Source organism: Vicia villosa, linkage group LG6, assembly GCF_029867415.1.
Source record: "Vicia villosa cultivar HV-30 ecotype Madison, WI linkage group LG6, Vvil1.0, whole genome shotgun sequence".
Taxonomy (NCBI): Eukaryota; Viridiplantae; Streptophyta; class Magnoliopsida; order Fabales; family Fabaceae; genus Vicia; species Vicia villosa.
The window spans coordinates 127,491,410-127,512,192 of NC_081185.1; the positions used below are offsets into that span (position 1 = coordinate 127,491,410).

General features: G+C 33.5%; 1 protein-coding gene, 1 long non-coding RNA gene and 1 pseudogene across 2 annotated transcripts; all 3 read right to left on the bottom strand.

The window, feature by feature from the left end:
• Positions 1–690: 690 nt before the first annotated feature.
• Positions 691–1,813, bottom strand: LOC131612319 (uncharacterized). Its single transcript, XR_009287351.1, has 4 exons — positions 1,657–1,813; positions 1,318–1,494; positions 1,010–1,038; positions 691–878 (listed from the first exon to the last, which is right to left on the bottom strand). It is a non-coding gene; the product is annotated as an uncharacterized LOC131612319 (long non-coding RNA).
• Positions 1,814–2,930: 1,117 nt separating this feature from the next.
• Positions 2,931–6,251, bottom strand: LOC131612320 (pentatricopeptide repeat-containing protein At1g12300, mitochondrial-like; annotated as a pseudogene).
• A 1,807-nt stretch (positions 6,252–8,058) lies between these two features.
• Positions 8,059–8,958, bottom strand: LOC131612321 (protein SRC1-like). The gene is made up of 2 exons (XM_058884119.1): positions 8,527–8,958; positions 8,059–8,267 (listed from the first exon to the last, which is right to left on the bottom strand). Exon 1 carries the CDS (start codon positions 8,892–8,894, stop codon positions 8,559–8,561), a length of 336 nt encoding a protein of 111 aa, XP_058740102.1. The 5' UTR covers positions 8,895–8,958; the 3' UTR covers positions 8,059–8,267; positions 8,527–8,558.
• Between the last annotated feature and the right edge of the window lie 11,825 nt (positions 8,959–20,783).

Here is a 20,783-nt window from a genome sequence, read left to right on the forward strand (position 1 = left end):
ATACAAATATTTGACCTATATTTAATTACTCGTTGTTAATAAATGTATGTCTTATATTTTTGTAAGTAATGAATGACAAATAGTTAATATTTTTTTAAAATATTTGTTAGTGATAAATATTTAATTTATTGTTTTAATGTCTGGTTCAATCTATCTATTTAATCCTATAAAAGTTAGATTTTAAAATTGATCCAAGTTAATTTATTTTTTACATCTATATTTAGCACTCGCGAAATATAAAAAGAAAATTATACCATTTATGTTAGCATTTTATTTAAAATCAATCTAAAGTCATCAATATTTTTTAAATTTATATTTTTTTTACTTTTTCTATAACATAAAAATAATATTTTAATTTATCAATTATTGATTTAAATTCTTTATAAAACAGGTTTTTTTTTTTTAAATTATAAAAGATAATTTGAGAATATTTGTTTGTTTTAGGTTTTTTATGGGTTGAGAAAATATTCTTCAAACTTTAATCACTCATTGACTATACATATAATACATATTTAATAATCAAAGAATTTAAACCAAAAGAATTTAAACCAAAAACATTTCAATAATCTGAGTAACTTATATTTTAAGAAGAAAAATAAATAAATAGATTTCATTCAATATTTAAATATATAATACATATATCAAATTGGTTTTATGATCTTCCAATTTGAATATAATACATATAACCCATTATGTTAAATATATATTACATACAACACATTGATTATATATAATAAATATAATAAATATCCAATGTTTAATAAATATAATAAATATAATAAATATTTCTCCATATATCATCCAGTAACATCCACTTGTTACTGGGGAATTATGAGAATGATTCACTCAATTTGTTCACCACACATCTTGAAGGTACCCTGCTAAAATTAAACCAAGAGCAAAAGCAAAACAACGCTAATTCAATTTGTCCAAAAATGATAATTAAAAAGAATCAACAACATCAACCAGGAGCAAAACATTAAAAATAAAAGTTGAAGCAACAACTTACATCTTTTCAGCTCCTCTTGAATTTGTTTCCTGCAAAAATTAAACAACCCAGATAAGCATCAGCCCCTAGAAATTGAAAAATCTAAACAATAGCCACACCAATAAACACTTTTCTCTCACCAGAAACTCAGTTCCTCTAAACTTCATTCTCTCTTTTTTAAACCAAAAAATGAAACTCCTCATTAGTTTTCTTAAACATAATCACAGTAACAAACCAAATCCAAGACTTTCTCTCTTCAACTATCACAAAATCCAATCATCACAAAAAAAAGGAAAGACAAGGAATAAGATGAACAAAAGAAAAACTACCAATTGAAAAAATGTCAGGGCCATCGGGTCAGATCTGACCAGAAGAAAAAAAGCCTCGATGTTCTTCCTTTCTTCTTCTCATCCTTTTCAATTTTGTTGTTGCTTATCTATACTCTTAGTTGTTGAATGGTTGATGTGGTTGCAGATGGAAGATAAAGATGCGGAAACATGTTTAATCTGCATAAAAAAACTCAGATCTGAGAGGAAAAATACAAAAAAAAAAATGAATATTTTACCTTTTACATATTTGATAGGAGATACAAAACCGATAGCTGAGAAGAAAAAGGAAAAAGGAAACGTTTGGAGAAGGAAAAGGAGAAGCAATGTTCCATTGCATACCATGTGAAGGGACGTTTGAAAGAAAAATTTCTTGGTTGGGGTAAGGGAACAATTGAATGGACGTTTTGAGAAAGCAAAAGATTTTTGGCAGATTCAGTCAAAAGAAAAAAAAGACAATATAAAATAATAAAAGAAGAAAGAGAATAAAAGAAGAAAGAGTAAAAGAGAAACTTTAGCAGCATGCATATCATGTTACATGAAGAAGTAAGCCAAGTGGCAAACTGTGGAAGCAGAGGGGCAAAATCGGAATTTCCAGAGGCATTACTTTTCTTATATTGTAGATATGGCATATAAGCTGTATGTTTATCATCAAGGTAAATGTGTTTGCTTTACTAGGAGTGTCATCTAAGTTGTCATAGATAAAAGTTGACAGTTTTTAAGAGACAATATTTCAATGATATTTCAATGGTGTTTCCTATCAATGGGCAGATAACAAAGACATATTTCTAATCTTACCCTTACCCTATGAAATTATATAGAAAGTACAAACTAAACATTACAGCATAGAGATGACATGCTAGATCCTTTATATATCATGCAACATAAGACTTCTCACATTTTCCAACGCTTTCAAGCAGAGAAAATAACTAAGCACTTGCCTGCTGGCTTTGATGCAGGTTATACTAATAAATAATCATTAGAAACAATATATAACCATCTATCCACCTGTCTTTGCAGATGGAAGTGTAACCATATTATATCTCAAACAAAAAGACAACTACTGGGAATCTACCACAACAGAACATAGTGAATTGTTACCATTGAGACCAAAGAAAATTCTGAGAATGCAGTTTTATTCTCAAAAAGAAATACTCGAACCCCACAACTTTTTATTCTATGCTGATCACCTGTCATTGATCACTTCCACACAAGGCCGAGCCCATAACCTATACGCGCACTCGTTGGAAAGTGAAACGGGTATACCCCTCCTTTTGGGACCCAAACAGCATACTGTTTTCCTATACGCGTGCTTTGCAAAAATTGTGGGTGAGCACCCGTTCACGTCACAAGAAGGAAAATGTCTCTACTTTCTGGGTTGCATGTGATGTGACCGCAGCATCCACTCCGCTAATTACTTTGCTAGCTGCCACAGCACATCCCTCTCACTGCATCACAAGGGCAGCCAACAACATTTCTTCTTCGAGTTCGATCCAAATGGTAACGACACTACCAAGGAAGCCGAAACTACTCCTTGGCTCCTCCAAACTCCTCTAACTCTGAATGCCCAGATCTCAACTCACTCCACAGACAAAATAAGAGAGTGAAGCAGATTGCTTCTTCATAAACCCAGAAATGTTTGTATGTTCTATCAGAATATCAAATGGTATAATGCATTGATATTCAAAGCCCGACATTATTGAATATTCCAACAGCTTATAGGCCACACCAGCAACCATTACATAATGCATGTGTACCCCCTACAATTGTGAACATAACAAGGCATATGCTAAGATTACTTAATTCATAATAGTTCAGGTATGTTGTAGTATGCAAATGCAATGACACATTGGTGATAAAATATAACAAGTATCAGAAGTTGTGCACCCCAGTTTGCAGTTGTTTCTAATTTCAGATTCGTAATTAACTTGTCCAAACTAAGGGTGTGTTTGGATTGACGGTGGACAGAATTGATTTTAGTAGAATTGAGTTTGGTAGAATTGATTCTAGCAGAATTGAGTTTAACAGAATTGATTTATGTTTGGATACATTTTTGTAAAAGTGACTTGAATAATAAATTACAGTGTAAAAATCTTCCAGAATCAATTCTGGAGACAAAAGCTACAAATTCTAGCTTCAAGTAGAATCAATTCTGGAGACAGAATCAATTCTACTTTTGTCAAACCAAACATCTTAAAATCACACAGAATTGATTCTACACTTCTAGAATTGCTTTTGGTCTTTTCAAAAGCCAAACCAAACACGCACTAAGTTACTCAAGTTCAAATCCCCTTAAATTTGTCATGTAGGCTTATTTATGTGTCCTAACCTTTATTCATGGATTTGAGCCACCATTTAGGCTTATTTATCCAAAAATTGAGCCACCATTTGTAGTCGACCCCATCTACAACAAACTACCAAACTCACGTGTGATCTTACATTTATCTACAACAAACTCAGCTTAATAGTCGACCCCATCTGCACCTGTGCCAATCACACTCAAGTTTCCTTGATGCAAGATAAATATTAGAAATCAAGTCTCTAAAATGCAATAAATCTCCATGGCATTCAGATTTAATAGTCCTTTTAAATCACTTCAACTTCAAGTATATATCTCTACTTCAAATTAGAAAACATGAAAAATTCAAAAGAAAACCCATTTTTCAACATGTTTTTAAACTATGAATGAAAATGATGTGAATCTCAACTCAATATATACATCTTTTAAACGATCAAAAGTGGTGTTGAAAAAGAAGAGTTGTAAATCATGCAGTCAATTTTACAATCAAGCCTTTTGGAAATGTAAATACATCATTGTATTAATGGAAGTATTATAATTATAGTATAGCAATGACATTAGAAATATAAGAACAACCGCACCCTTGCCCCAAAGGCGACAAGACTCTAACTCCAAAACCTAGATGAAATTTGTATTCACAATGTTGTTCTTCTTTAACTAACTCTTTCCCCTAACTATTATGGGCCTTGCTTTTATCCCCTTTAATAATTTGTTCTATATATTAGCTATTGAGAATAAGATATATATTGACTATAGCAAATGTAGTGCAGTTTGTAAAATCCAAACAAAACAATAATTCCAAGAAAACACTAACTATCATATTCAAATACTACAACTTCCCCTCAAGTTGAAACAACAACATCAGAAGTTTGTTTCTCATTAGGTGAGGCAACTACAAAAACAGAATCATGCCACACAGTTAAAATATAAATTCAAGATAAAAATGAGTAATAAGATAACAGTTTACCTATGAACTATTGACCAAGTTCTAGTCTTACAGTAGACCTCTTGCAACCATTTCTTTAAGAAGCTTCTCTACTTTGTCATTTTCATTTTCTTCAAAGAGAGAAAGAATAAGTGTTTCATAAGTAATAGCATCCGGAATGCAACCGTTGTCTTTCATTTTTGACATCATGGTCAATGCTTCCTCAAACAAGCCCTTGTTGCAAAACCCTTTGATCATAGTGTTATAACTATAGATGTTAAGAGTGTATCCTTTGACCAAAAGATCTTCAAAAACTTTTTGTGCATCCTCTAGTCTTCCACCTTTGCACAGTCCATTGATAAGAATATTATACGAGAACATATCTAATTGAATACCCTTCTCCTTAATTTTTGTTAATAACGCAATTGCCTTCTCAAGATGATTATTTTTGCATAAAGCATCCAATATAGAATTGTACGTAATTATATTAGGTGGTTGACATCTATCATGCATCTCATCAACAAGCTCTAAAGCATATGATATTCTACCAAATTTGCACAAACCATCAATAAGAGAATTGTAGGTTATTGTATCAGGGATAATATTTTTGTGATGCATTTGTTGAAAGAGATCCATGGCTTTACCAACCATTTTAATCTTACAAAATCCTTTAATCATGATGGAATAGCTATAAACATTAGAAGTCGCTCCCATTTGGGCCATATTGTTGAATATATCATTGGCCTTGCATACATCATTTACCAAACAATATCCATCCATTAAAGAGTTATAAGTAACAACATCAGGTTTCGTGCCTTTTTTCATCATGGCAGCAACCACTAATTTAGCTTGTTTCATTTTTCCTTCCTTACTAAATGCATCAACCAATATATTAAAGCTATACACATTTGGGTTCATGTTTTTTAATATCATTTTATTGAACAAACCAATAGCATCTTCCAATTGACCCACAACGCAAAAGCCATAGATCAATGCATTATAAGTAAAAACATCAGGAAAGATTCTCTTAGCAAGCATTTCAGAGTATAAGTCAAAAGCTTCATTAACAAGTTTACCTTTGCACATACTATCAATAATTGCAGTGTACATTACCACGTTGGGTCAAACCAACTTCCCATCAACTTGTTTGAGCAATTGCAAAGCTTGTTTTGTTTGAGACAAAGACCCTTGATGATTGTATTCAAAGTTATGACACTTGGCTGATAACCCTTTTTGAGAATGTTGGCAAATACAGAAAAGGAAAGAGAGGTTAGACCCAATTGAGAAAAGCAATTGATCAAAATGTTCAAAGTGACTAAGTTTGATTGAATTCCTGTCTTTAATTCAATCTGTCGATAAAGTGAAATAGCAGTAGAGTAATGGTTGGCTTTGGCAAGGGAACCTAAAATCTTGACAAATTCAAAGATGGTGGATGGAGTGGGAGGATTTTGATGGAGCAAGAGATTGAAGGAGGAAACGAGATTGTGTTTCTTTTGATCATGGAATTGAGAGTATAATCTTGAGTTTGAGTTTGATAAGGGAAAGCAACGTGGGAAATTAGGGTTTGGAAATTGAAAATATGAAAAGTTAGAACTGAACCTTGAAATCGACATGGTAATATAATATATGGGTCGAAACCTGCAAACATGAACTCGACGAGGAGATCAAGTGTTGTGCTCCTACTGTGCTGCCGCGACCTTCATGGGCAAATGTTTTTTTTAGTAAAAAATAATGCTATTTAGTACGAAGGAATTTGGAGAAGAAATGTAAGAATAAACACATGTCACTATATTATAGGAAAATTTTTAATTTATTTTTAATTTAATTTCCTTTTTAATAGGAATCATGGGGTGGTGGTGATAATGAATGGTTGAGATTTATTCTTACCTTTCTTGTTTTTATGTTTTCTTAACAATTAGCATTTTCCTTAGTAAAATTATATAATGCTTTATCAAAAAAATTATAAAATGAATAGGTGTGTTAGAGTTCGGACTTAGATCCTTCATTTTTTCCTCCTTCGCTTTTCATCCTCTCTATCTCTCTTAATCTCACTCTCACTCATCAATAAAAAAACAAAATTTAATCAAGAGAGAATGAAATTAAGAGAGATAGAGAGGATGGAGGGGGAAAGAAAGAAAAATAAAGGAGAGGATCCAAAGTGGTTAAGTTCATTTTAATAGGGTTTTTAGATATAAATTTTCTATTTCTTTTTTTTTTTTTAAAAATGATTTTGTTTATAATGATAAAAGGGTTATTAGCATTATTAAATTTTTAATTTCAAATAGTATAACAACCTAAAAGATATTTGAAAAGTTTATATAAACCCTTCGAAACCCTCGTGGGGTTTTTAGTGTTATGAATAAAATTAAACCTTCCAAAATCCTCCTACCCAAAACCCTCTCTTCCCTTCCCCTCCAAACTCGTAAACAAGATCTAAAACAATTTGAAAGTGTTTGAAATACTATAAAAAAAGTGATTCGATCACGATTTTAGCCTCGGTACATTTAATTTAAATTAATTTTCCTAACAGTTGGTCTGATATAGAAAGAACATGAGGGTTGATTAAGTTGCAACAAAAACATCAGAAATTGGGAAGAAGACCAACTCTCTCATTACAGACAAATAATTTCAGGTTCATATTTTCAGTGAAATTAAAAGGCAAATTGTGGGTCGACATGTAGGTTGGTGAGTAGCTATCATTGCAATTGTTGAGTCTGAAATAGTGGTTTCAACCTTCACTCTTTTGTTTTGTCACCATTGGAAGCATTTGGTTGAGGAACAAACTAGTCACCGCATCTGAGCTAGCAGTCCATCATTGTATGTCCATACTTACCACACGATTGACAAGTGGGACAGTTGCCTGACCACCACGACTTCTGCCAAGACCTCGACCTCGAGTGTATCTTCATCTATCTCGAAGATGCTTTGAACCTTGATCATTATGAACTAGATTGGCATAGATATTTTCTAGGCTGAGTTGTTAACGAAATTTATCCAATTGCATTTCTTAAACATATAACAAAACTTTAACATCATAGAGGGATGGAGGATCAATTTTGTCATATATTTGCACTACAAATGAATTATACTCTTCACATGTATAACTTAAAGAGTAGGGTGACATGAATTGGAGTTGAATGAGGTAAAAGTTTGAGATGATTGACCGGATTTACGAAATGTTAGTGATTTAGGTTCTGCCATTGGAATTTCTCTAAAGCTTTTTCTGATGAACTTCTCTAAAGCTTTCTTGATAGACATCAGTTGCGAAAATGCGGAATCGCGGAAATGAAGAATCGGATCAAAGGTTGATACCATATTGAAAACTTTGTATAGTCATTGAAACGTTTGCTTAAAGCTTGAATTGCACGGTTCTTCTCATTACTATTATAGTTACTTACAAATTTTACTACAATTACATCTCGTACCTTTTAACGTTAATTTGCATTGTTCTCTATTTTGTCCAAATTTAAGTCATTTATATTTGATTAATTTTTACTTATATTTTAACACCAAAAAAAAGTTACTAATAATAGAATTCCTTATAATTTTCTTGAAGATAATATACAACCAAACATTAACAAAGCAGTATGGGTTTCACAAACCAATCTAACCGCAAATTATTTTTACAATAACTCGAATTACCAACTACAATCTCACTCACTTACATAGATAAAATTATAACAAGAAATTAAAACATAGGACATAGTGGTCACATATGGTTCCATACACCTGCAATAATTAAGAAGAAAAAAAAGTTAGAGATAAAAAATATGAACAACTATATATAACAAGATCCAATAATAATAATAATAATAATAATAATAATAATAATAATAATAATAATAATAATAATAATAATAATAATAATAATAATAATAATAATTTCGTTCCCAACTCAGTTAGATATGTGCAGAGACATCAGATATATGGACGCAGATTCGAATCCGCATAAAAGATCATAAAGAAAAACAAAAGTTGAATGAATTACCTGGCAAGATGAGGAAGCATGTGAATTAAGATCTAATCACTATCACTGCTGCTGCTATCATGACCATCTTCACGTTTCTTCCTCTCCTTCTTTTTCTTCTCACCTCCTTCACCTTCACCATGGATCTTGTGCTTGATCTTGTCAACAATTCCTTCCTTGTGTTCTGCTCCTTGGTATTGACCTGGTTTGTGCTCTCCATGACCAAAAGCATGTTCTTCTCCTTTGTACTCAGCACCGTGTCCATGTCCATGTCCATGTTCTCCTTTGTGTTGTTCCACATGATGACCCTCTCCTTTATGTTGTTCTCCTTCTTTTTTGTCTCCACCTATATGAAGAGCATCACCAATCTTGTTTATGATTCCTGCCATTGTTGTGTTTTTATGTTTCTTGTTTGTTTTGTTTTTGATTTTGTGTCATTTCATTGGAGATGATCAATTGTATTTATAGGGAGGTAAAGATCAAAAAATAGTATTATCATATACAATGTTATCCACACCATTTATGTTGAAATTACTATAATAACCATGTGCATGTATTCTATACGTGTAACTACAATATATAAATTTATAATAATATAAACTTAAACATTGTATTAACATTTTTTATGATAATAATAGTTTTTTTATTTGGATAATGATATATGAGATGTTTAGGAACCAAACATGTGTGAGGAGGTTAAGGATTGGACAAATGATTATGGCACATTTGGAGGCTAAAGTGTAGTAGTTTGTGTGTACAAGAGAAGCTCTTGAAGGAAGATGGCACGTATCAATTTCTAAATCATATTACTATCTCTCCAAATTGTTAGGTTAGTTAACTTTTCGGTTCTTAGAAAAAGTAATTATGATGTTAACTAGTGTGATACCCGTGCGTTCGCACGGGTACCCGTCATTTTTGCGCATTTGAATTGAAAAAAATAAAAGGTATTAGTAAAAGATTGAATATTGAAAATAAAAAGTAATTAAGAAAATAAATTCAATATTTTGATCAATAACTTTATGTTCCCGTTAATATTCAATATTTTGATCAATAATTAATGTTCTCGTTAATATTGAATATTTTATTCAGTAACTTCATGTTCCTGTTAATATTCAATATTTTGATCAGTAACTTCATGTTTTCGCCAGTGGCGGAGTTAGGAATTTTAGGCAGCCTGGGCAAAAACTTTACACCGTTGATTATTCATCTGTTTTAATTTTCACACCCTATTTTTACTAATTCGGCCCCTGATTTTGTCTGAAAATCAACTATTAAATTGGGGGGAGTACAAAGAAAATAGGGATTGAGCCCGGGCGCCTGCCCAGGCTAGCTAGGCCTTGGCTCTGCCTCTGGTTCCCGCTAATATTTATTATTTTGATCAGTAACTTCGTATTTCCGTTAATATTCAATATTTTGATCAGTAACTTCATGATCCCGTTAATATTTATTATTTTGATCAGTAACTCCGTGTTCCCGTTAATATTCATTTTTTATCAATAACTTTGTGTTCCCGTTAATATTCCAAATTTGTTCCCGTTAATATTCAAAAAAAAATTCAGTATGTTAATGTTTTTGTTAATATTCAAAAAAAATTATCAGTAACTTTGTGTTATCGTTAATATTCAATATTTTGTCAATAGCTTCGTGCTCCCGTTAATATTTATTATTTTGATCAGTAACTTCGTGTTACCGTTAATATTAAAAATTTGTTCCCGTTAATATTAAAAATTTGGATCAGTAACTTAATGTTTCCGATAATATTCAAAATTTTGATCACTAACTTCGTGCTCCCGTTAATATTCAATATTTTAATCAATAACTCTGTGCTCCCCTTAATATTCAATATTTTGATTATTAACGGGATACCCGTGCATTCGCACGGGTACCAGTGTGGTACGCTCGTTTGTTTTAAATGGTTTATTTTACATAGAAAATTAAATAGGATAGTTAATAAAAATTATATGAAAAAATAAATATGAAGAAAAATTGATACGCTCATTTCTAAAAATATAATAAAAATAAAATGAGATTTTTTTTAAAAGATATAATAAATCGGTGCCTAAACTCTAAAAAACCCAAACATTATAATATAACTGTTCATTCAATCAAACACCAGAAATGGTTCCCATTCCCAAGTCCCGCCATGTGAAAATAAACTTCACCTAATATTTCTAGCCTGCCATAATCCTTAACAGCAACCATACCTCATGCACAGGTACCCGTCGGTTTCGCGCATTTGGAATGAGTTAAATAAAATGTATTAATAAAAAAATTGATTTAGAAGAAAAGTTAGAAAAATAATAATGGATAATTGAATAGTAAAAATAAAAAATAATTTAGAGAATAATATTGATATTGTTGTAGATTGAATAATACAATTAAGTTTGCATTTAAAAAATGTAGAGGTTCCATTGAAAAATAATATCTTTAAAAAAAATAATGTATGATGACATATAAAATGAATTGACTATTTATATGTATTAATAAAATGAATGTAAAGATTTATTTTGATAAATTTTAGACAAAAATGATAATTAATTTGACACTTAGAAATCAGATAGAGATTAAATTGATGAACCTGGTGTTTTTCATATGTATAAAAATTTATTTAATATAATTTAGATAAAAACATAAATTAATGTAATATTAAGTGGTTAAATACAACGACTAAATTAATAAATTTATTTTTTCACTGAAATGTAGACCAATTTGAACATTGAATTGTCATTCACGTGAAAACTATTAAATTAAATATACTATTGGCCATTGTCTTTTAAGAGACAAAAAGATATATTTAACATAAATAAATAGAAACAGAAACGGCATTCACAAGATTTTTTTAACAATGTTTTCTTTGTTACACTTGATTGGATTGGAACAATCAGTGACAGTTGATTGGATTCAATATACACTTTAAGACTCAAAGAATTACAAAAAATGGAAAGTTGAAGATACACTCCAATTGTTTGATTATTTATACAAAAGAGGTCATCTGTATAATGACTCAAGTGGCAAAAAAACTATAGCAAGTGAATTTGCTTAATGGCTCACAGAACTAAAAAACATCATCCGAGTTTCTATAAATATTTGATGATGCCACCTCCATTTAGATTCAGATCCACGGCCATTCCAATTTTCACATTGTAGCAACATGTGGGCACTTACCAAGAGTATTCCATAAAATAGTCTCCAAAAGTAAACTGGGCAAAGAAATAGTACAAGACAATGAATTTATATCATTGACACATGAAGAATCATAAAATTTTGGGTTTCCTTAAAATATGAATCACCGATCTTACACTGACACAAAACAAACAAATATTTGAGTTGAAAACTCGATCGGTGCTTTTCCAACTGGATAGATGCTTAACTGCAAAGTACACATTTAATCAGACAGAAAGCAAAAGAATGATGACTCATATAACGGTGAATTTGTCATTACTTCAACAAAATTATATGGATCTTAATTCTGTCTAAAATAAGAGTTTCAACCAAAAGTGAAAGAGACAGATTTCGAATCAAATGTTATGAGTGCATCTTTGTCTAAAGGCCTAGACCCCATTTCGGAGTATGGACTGTGACAGATCCTTATCCAGCTGTTCCCATAGGAGAGGAAAAAGCAACTTGCAGGGATACAAGTTTGACCCGGGAAGCTGCAATTAATGAATCAAGCAGTCCACCAACAGAGGGAGCTGCAGCTATGATTACTTCAGGTTCGACTATATCACCGGTAATTATGTCACCAATGTTATGGTTCCTCTACTGTCAGCATCAACCATTGTGAATAACTCTTTCAAACCAACAATGCAGAGCAGGTATCATGAAGCTAAAGACTGAGCCAACATTTACCTTATTATACTTGGCAAAAGATCCCCTGTTGGTGGAACATCATTTACAACTTTAACCTGTTGCAATAAAAGCGTTTGTGATTATCAAATTGGAAATCAAATCATGAATAGGAAACCCTATTTTCCAATTAATGAATTAAAGCATATTGTGAATATTATTAAAAAAAATCTATTACATTTTGCAAAATTGCATTTACGTATGATAGATATAGCATGAAGGTTATTAATACATGTATAGTTAGTAATAGACTTAACAAATGTTTAACTGCTAACTAACTGCATTCCTAACAAAACTTAATATACTTGTAACTAACACTAACAAACACCTAACTAACTTTAAAAAAATTAACCTATCACCAACTAACTCTGTTAGTTTTATCAATGAAGTTTGGCTTGGTCTTGGCTTTATCACCCCCCACAAGATCAATGGGTTTGCAATAAACAATCTTAAACTTGGTCTTTAGATCTTAAAAAGTTGGACAATAAAAGCCAGTTAGCAATACCATCTCCACCTGCAACCTAGATTTTCAAGTGACATATTATCATCAGAGACCAAAAGCCTTATAAAAGTTCATTTCAAATCAAAGATAGTAAATTTACATTATACTTTTATGTACATTTTCATATTTAAATAGTTGGGTTTATTGTATTCTAAAGAGGTTACTTGCTGAAAGTAAAATTTCATTGTTCATTGCAATTTTGAATCAGTTAATGCTATCTCACATAGTTTTTTGGTTTCATTGTTTATTCATACCTGAAACCACCTCAGCAAAGACAACTCAGTCGTAGGAGCGTAAAGAATGATTTCTAACAGTATGGTGATAAAATTGTATAGTCCTAAACTCTACCAAATTCGCTTACAAAAGTAATGTAAAACAAAAAGAAAAATTACCCAGCTATTTTCTTCCTTTTTAATTTCACTCCAATTCAATTCATCATAGTTCATAATAAAACGAATGAAATTTGAAAAAAAAAATTAATTCAACAATATAAGAGCATTTTAAAATTCATAACTCACCTACAGTGTCGTATTCTCCGCAACTTCCATATCACCAGCATTAGCAAACTATATAACCCAACCTGTCATGAAATGAAAGCGTTACGAATATGATCATGATTAGATACTGCAAGTGCAAGTGCAAAGTCAAAAAGCATTCCAAACATTTTCCCATGTTGTTAGTGAAAATCCACTCGCTCTCAAACTATCTGTACTTTCTAATATTAACATTCTTATGCCCAATCTACCATAATCAATATGTTAATTTATATTAACAATCTATCGTATTTAGATATATATGAGAGAGAGATCGGAGATATGTTATATGAAGAGAATACTTGTGTAGTCCCAAGGAAGTTATGAGGCAAGCAATTCCAGCTCCCACAATCACAATATCTTCTTCGATTACCGTTTTCATTGCGAAGTAAACTCTTTTAACTTTTTATTAGAATAAAGTTGATAGAATCTTGCTTATAAATGTGTTACCATGTAGATGCTCATATAAGCTTTCGTTCGGAGTATACTCAAACACCGTCGTCCTTGTGAATGGTTCGTCTTCTTCACAATAGCGAATAAGATTGCCAAAGTTCTTATGGCTAACACAGGATAGAGCAGCAATCTGAAAGCATGTATGTAAGGAAATAAGTTAGCTAAACAATTAAGTTTGAAACATGAAAGTCCATATATCAATTGAATTGAAACTCTCAGTGTTTCCATTTCCATTGACATAAGGAAGAAAATCTTTCTTCTGTAGGCTATCTCCATGTTCTTTGACTAATCCTCGGTAGAAGTAACAATAGTAGAATCAACAGCAACCTCGACTCCACCTTAATTGCATTATTAATCGTCACTTTCTTGAGGGGAGAGCTTTAAATTAACATCCTTCTTCTCTAAAGCATTCTTAATATCATAAACACAATAAGACATGATAACCATATGAAATAGAACTGTGAAGCATGAACGGTGTTAAATCAATAACACTTAAATAACACCGACATAGAAAAATTGGAAAAAACGTAAAAACAAAAACAGAATACAAACAAACACATGATAAAGAAAAAAAATAAATCCATAAGATATGAAATAAAGTTAAATCAATAACACATAAATAACACCGACAAGAAAACTCACTTCTTTGTCAATAACTATCACACGAGATCCGTAAACCCACATCTTTGGTTTTGTATACCCTTTTCCAACTCCGCCAAAGCCACAGACAGACAATGTTTTTTTCACCAAAGAAATTTCGATACGATTCAATTTTCGGCGCATCTTCCCCCTTCCGCATGAGCCAACACAACCAAATCTGAAACAACAAACACTAAATCAGAAGAAATCAGAAAAATAGATGAAACCCTAAAATCAAAATCTAACTTATTTACACACCATTCTTGTTTCGGTGTTATACGAATATACCGAAAGAGGGAGAAGAGGATGGTGATGATGTTACCGAAACTTGAAACCCAACGATAGCGGAAGAATAAGAAGACGGAGAAGGTTGATGATGAGGAAGAAGAATAGGGAGAAAGAAGATGAAGCTTTGCACAGACAAGAAAGAAAGAAAGAGAAAAAAGAAAAGGATGAGATTTGAGAAAGGGTGTGGAAGAGGCATAGCAGACGGATTGAACATGTCCAAAAAAGCAGGTAGCAATTAAATGTACGATTGCGAAAGAAGGAGATGTTGTCTTTCCAAGAAATATACAAATTAAAAGATTCGGAGAAGGTTGTCTTTGGCTCAACTCAAACGTGATAGCAAAGCATGAAGTAAAGAATAGCAACTAAGATAGCCACGTGGAACAACATGGAAGCAAGGGGGCAATTCGGTATTTTCCAGAGCAGTTAACTTTCTTATATTGTAGATTTGAAACTCTATCCAAAAACAGGTAGAGTTTAGTCAATATTTGTTTAATTAACAATTCGATTCAATTTATTTTTGGGTTGTGAAAGACTTGTTAAGTTGCACAAGTTCTATATTATTTTGTTTTTTTAAAGAAGAAGGAATTCAAAATTATATATAAAATTAAAGTTTTTTTTTAAGAATTTTTCTTTACCCACCTCCCTATGGGGGAAACCCCCAGCGAAATCCCAAAACTGCCCCTGCTTCGGAGATGCATCTCCGAAGTTATTTTTTTTTTGTTTTTTTTTTTAGTTCGGAAATGAATCTCCGAAAACATCAAAAATTTGATGTTTTCGGAGATTCATTTCCGAACTAAAAAAAATTCAAAATCCGTGCATATTTTCGGAAGTTCATTTCCGAAACTGTTGCTGCATATACAAATTTCCCTCCTTCACTTTTTCATCATTTTTCTCCAAAAACTTATCAAAACCCTCTCTAAACCCTATCAATCTCCATCAATTTTTCGCCCTAAAAGCAAGTTTCAAACCGTTGATCACGTTAAAGGGGGCATAGAAAGCTACAATTTCAGGTAAACATCTCTCATTTCATCCCCTATTTCACTACATTGATTCAACAAATTTATGCTGAAAACTGATATGGTTCGGAAGTTCATTTCCGAAATATATTACCTAACAAATTTCGGAAATGAACTTCCGAAACATGCCCTGGCAATTTAAAAAAAAACAGTTTTGGCCAATTTTGCTAATTTTTGCATTTGCTAGGTATGGTGCATCCGGACAACATTGTGCAAGACGATGGAGTATTAAATCCGGAAATTGTCAACGTTAATAACGATCCGGTTATTGACGCTACTCCTATGATCAATGCGGTCGATGTTAGGCAACATTTTACAAATGATCGGAGCTTCGTTTGTCGAGAACAATTGATTGATTGGGTTCGAAACGAAGCTAGTAAACTTGGATTTGGAATTGTCATTTTAAGGTCGGACAACGGAAATAGTAGGCGGAAAGCTTTCGTTGTTTTGAATTGCGAATGTGGTGGTAGTTATGTGCAATCAAACCGTGTGCTAAAACACGAGGACACGGGATCGAGAAAGTGCGGGTGTCCGTTTAAGTTGCGTGCCACTCGGAGGGTTGATGATTTGTGGCGGTTAACCGTAATTTGTGGAATGCATAATCATGCCTTGGATGTCAAGTTACACGGGCATCCAATGGCGTGTCGTTTGTCCCGCGAAGAGAGGAATGTGATATCGGACCTAACGGTAGTCAAAGTGGCGCCTCGCAACATACTTGCCGATTTGAAGCGTAAGAAACCGGATAGCGTTTCAAATATCAAGCAAGTTTACAATGAACGGCACAATCTCAAGGTTTTGAATATGGGCCCTCGGTCGGAAATGCAACAACTTTTGAAACTTCTAGGCGATAACAATTACGTTTCAAGCTTCCGAACCTCCGAGGACAAAGTTACCGTGCGTGATATTTTTTGGACTCATCCCGAAAGTATCAAATTGTTCAACACATTTCCAACCGTTCTAGTCATGGATTCGACGTACAAGACAAACAAGTATAGGCTTCCTCTTCTAGAGATCGTCGGTGTGACCTCGACGGACAAGACTTATTCGGTGGGGTTTGCTTTTTTGGAGTGTGAAAAAGAAGAAAACTTTACGTGGGCCTTGGGAATTTGCAAGTCTTTGTTAGTTGATCAAGAGGTTATGCCAAACGTCATTGTCACCGATTGGGACAATGCTTTGATGAATGCGGTCGATACCGTCTTCCCGACATCTACCGCTTTACTTTGCCGGTATCACATAACTTGCAACGTGAGAAGCAAGTTGAAACCCGCGGTTGGGACAAAAGATAGGTTGGATGAAAATGGTAAATTTGTCAAAGCCGGTGTTGTGGTTGATAGGATAATGGCGGCATGGAGGGAAATTTTGGATGCATACTCCGAAGAGGATTATACCGAGAAATTGGTACACTTTAGGTCTTTGTGTGGTTCCATTAGGACATTTTGTCATTACGTCGAATCCACCATTCTTGACAAAGTTAGAGAAAAAGTCGTGTGCGCTTGGACAAATCGGGTTAGACATCTTGGTTGCACCACGACTAACCGAGTTGAATCCGCACATGCGGTCTTCAAGAGGTGGTTGGGTGATAGTAAGGGAGATTTGTGTCGCGGGTGGGACACCGTGAATCAAATGCTTGAAAATCAACACAATGAAATTCAAACATCGTTCGGTCGGAGCAAGACGGTCATGGAACACCGGTATAAGGGCCAAATTCTATTCTCCCAATTGATTTACAACATATCTCGAACGGGTTTGAATTTTTTGTTTCATGAAGCTAAGCGGTCGGAGACCACGGGGGCGGATAGTTCTTTATGTGGGTGCACCATTAGAACTACATACGGCCTTCCGTGTGCTTGTATAATTTCAAAAAAGAAGGAGTTAAATTCACCAATACGCATGGATGAGGTAGCCGACCATTGGAAGAAACTTCGTTTTGATGATTTTGACCCGCCGAAGGAAAATGACTCCAAAATCACCATCTCCGACGAGTTGGAAGTGATAATGGAGAAGTTTGCTAAGGCGGACGACACAACAAAATTGCACATAAAAGAACAATTGTGAAAGATCGCGTTTCCGGAGACCACCGATTTGAAACCGCCATCTCAACCGGTTAAGACGAAAGGTGCACCGAAAAAGTCAAAAATTACACAAGATGACACATCAACAAAACGATCTCCTTCCTACTTTGAACATGTTGATGCATCGTTGCCAGAAATTCATGAGACACCTAAGTCCACGTGTAGTGGTAACAAAGGAGCCCGTATTTCGAAGCCACCTCGCACACCGCCGATCAAAAAATCACCGATTGTCTACATTGATGAGATGCCACTTTTCATGCACAAATATATCGATAACATCGTTGATGTTGGAGGCGACGGTAATTGTGGATATCGGGTCGTTGCGGGTTTGCTCGGTAAAGGGGAAAATAATCACACTTTAGTCCGACGGGAGCTCATTGCGGAGTTGACTTCGTATCGGGATATCTACGGCCGACTATATGAAAATCAAGAAAAGTTTGCAAAAATTCATGATGCACTTGTTCCATCACTTACCGGTATCGCTCCGGTTTCGAAGTGGATGTCATTCCCCGAGATGGGTCATCTAATAGCAAGTGCATATGATATGGTGTGCGTCGATTTGACGAGGTTCGGATTATGTGAGACTTTCTTTCCACTTCATAGTCGACCGCCGTTGGACGCGTCGGGCCGCGTCATATGCATCGGGTATCTACGATCGCGGCACTTCGTTCAAGTGTTTTTGAAACCGGGTTGTCCTATACCGGCTACTTCTTGTCAATGGACGGCACATCGTTCAAATGAGGCGGAGACTTGGCCGGATCCGTTCGTTGCAAGGATGGCGGAGTTTGAAGAAATGATGAGCAAGGAGCGCGAGCAAAATAGAGAGCGTTCGAAGAACGTGCCTATTTTGGACTTAGGATCCACCGATTGGTTCGATGAATTTTAGTTCGTTCCGGATCGTTTTTTGTTTGTAACGATCATTTTTTGTATGTATTGTTGTTTATCATGTAAAATCGGACCGATTCAATACATATATAATATAAGTATGTTTTATGTCATCAATGTCTAATTTATGTCTATTTTGAATTCCTTTGGTATTGTTTACACAAAACACTAAGCAATCAACAAAATGCAAAATTTAAGTCTGTTTTCTGCATAATTCGGAAATGAACTTCCGAAATATACATGTCTGGAGCCTATTTTCGGAAGTTCATTTCCGAAATGTCCCCTGAGGCAGGATAAGGTTTGTTGGGCCATCAATGCTCCAATAAGTCTATAAATACCACACACTCTTCTTCATCCTCTTCACACCACAAAACACAAATGACACAAACCTACCCTCACCTAGCATTCGTCTACTTTGAAACCGGCTACCCGATGCCGTTCCAATTTCGCTTCTCGCGCGACACGCCGTTTGCGGAATTGATACCGTCGCTCAACACGCTTCTGCGCTATCCCGAGAATCGAAAGGTTGTCAAGCTCGAGTACCGCTCTCCATCGCTTAACGACGAGGGAGACATTAAGTTCACACCTTTTGAGATCAAGAACGACGAAGACTTAACGGTTATGTGGACAACGTTCGACCGATTTTCTTCGAAAGGCCCGATCGAGTTGGACGCCAAACTTCAAAGATCGGCGGACGACGTTATCAAAATGCCGACTCATCCCCACCTACCCGTGTTCAACAATATGTAACTTTGATTTTCAGTAATATTATCGTTGTAATCTTCACCCGATTAAATAAAGCGAATCGTTGTTATTTTTCATTTTGCTTCTGTCCAGACATAACTTCGGAAGTGCATTTCCGAATTCCATCATGGGGGGTGTGCTCGGAGATGAACTTCCGAAACACCACATTTTCTGAAAATTTAACTTTATTTCGGAGATGCATCTCCGAAATCAATTTTTTATATTAAAAAAACACTTTTTCGGAAGTTCATTTCCGAAAACACCTTTTTTGCAAAAAAAAGTACCGTTTCGGAAATGAACTTCCGAAACAAGGGGTAGTGTGGTAAATTCACTAGGGGTGGGCAAGAAGGTTAGGAGGTGGCTAAAGAAATTCTCTTTTTTAATAAGATGCACAAGTTAAAAAAATTTGTATTTGACTTTTTTTATTCTCTTATATTCTAGTTGTCCATTGGTAAGGGCTGTGATTTTTCTCCGATTTTAGAATTTTTTATGTTATCTTATGTTTTTATTTTGTTCCACCTTTTACTCTATGCTTTGTTTGTTTTCTCAACAACTGGTATCAGAGTCTAGTTCGATCTGGAGATAAGTGTTCTTAGTATGTTCTATGGTTGCAACTTTGTTTGATCTTCTAAATGTTCTTAGTATGTTATATGATTGCAACTTTGTTTGATCTTCCAAATGTTCTTAGTATATTCTATGGTTGCAACTTTATTTAATCTTCCACATCAAAAAAGACATTGTTGAATTGGTTAAAAATATCTATGTTAAAAACTTCTTCTAAAAAACAAAGTATAATAGTTTTATTTTTTAGAAAAAAATACACAGGAATAGAAAGGGGAGAATAAGAAGAACATAATAAAATTAGTTATAAACGGTTGGAGAGTAAATTAATAGAGTTCGATTCAATATCTCAAAAAAAAATTATAATTTATTTTTAATTAAATTTTATTAATTATTAGTAGAGTTAAATTATTTGATTAATTATAAACTTTCTTTATCTATAGTTATAAAATTCATTTTTTTCTAACAATACCTTTTATTAAATTTATATTTTAAAATAATAATTTATTTTCTCATTTCTACTATATGATTAATTTAAATAGAAACGGATTCAGGACGTGTTTTTCTTCTTATTTCTGTCTTTGATATAAGTTAAGTTAATTTTTTGTGCCTGACATTTATTAGTTTTCTCCGCCTCACATACATCTCATATTATAAAATAATAAATTTTAAATACTATATTTATTATAATTAATAAAATAAAAATAATCATTATTAAACTGTAATAAAATAAAACGAT

Bases quoted from the DNA above. Each gene is read 5' to 3' on its own strand.
- LOC131612321 (XM_058884119.1), bottom strand. From the start codon at position 8,894: ATGGCAGGAATCATAAACAAGATTGGTGATGCTCTTCATATAGGTGGA.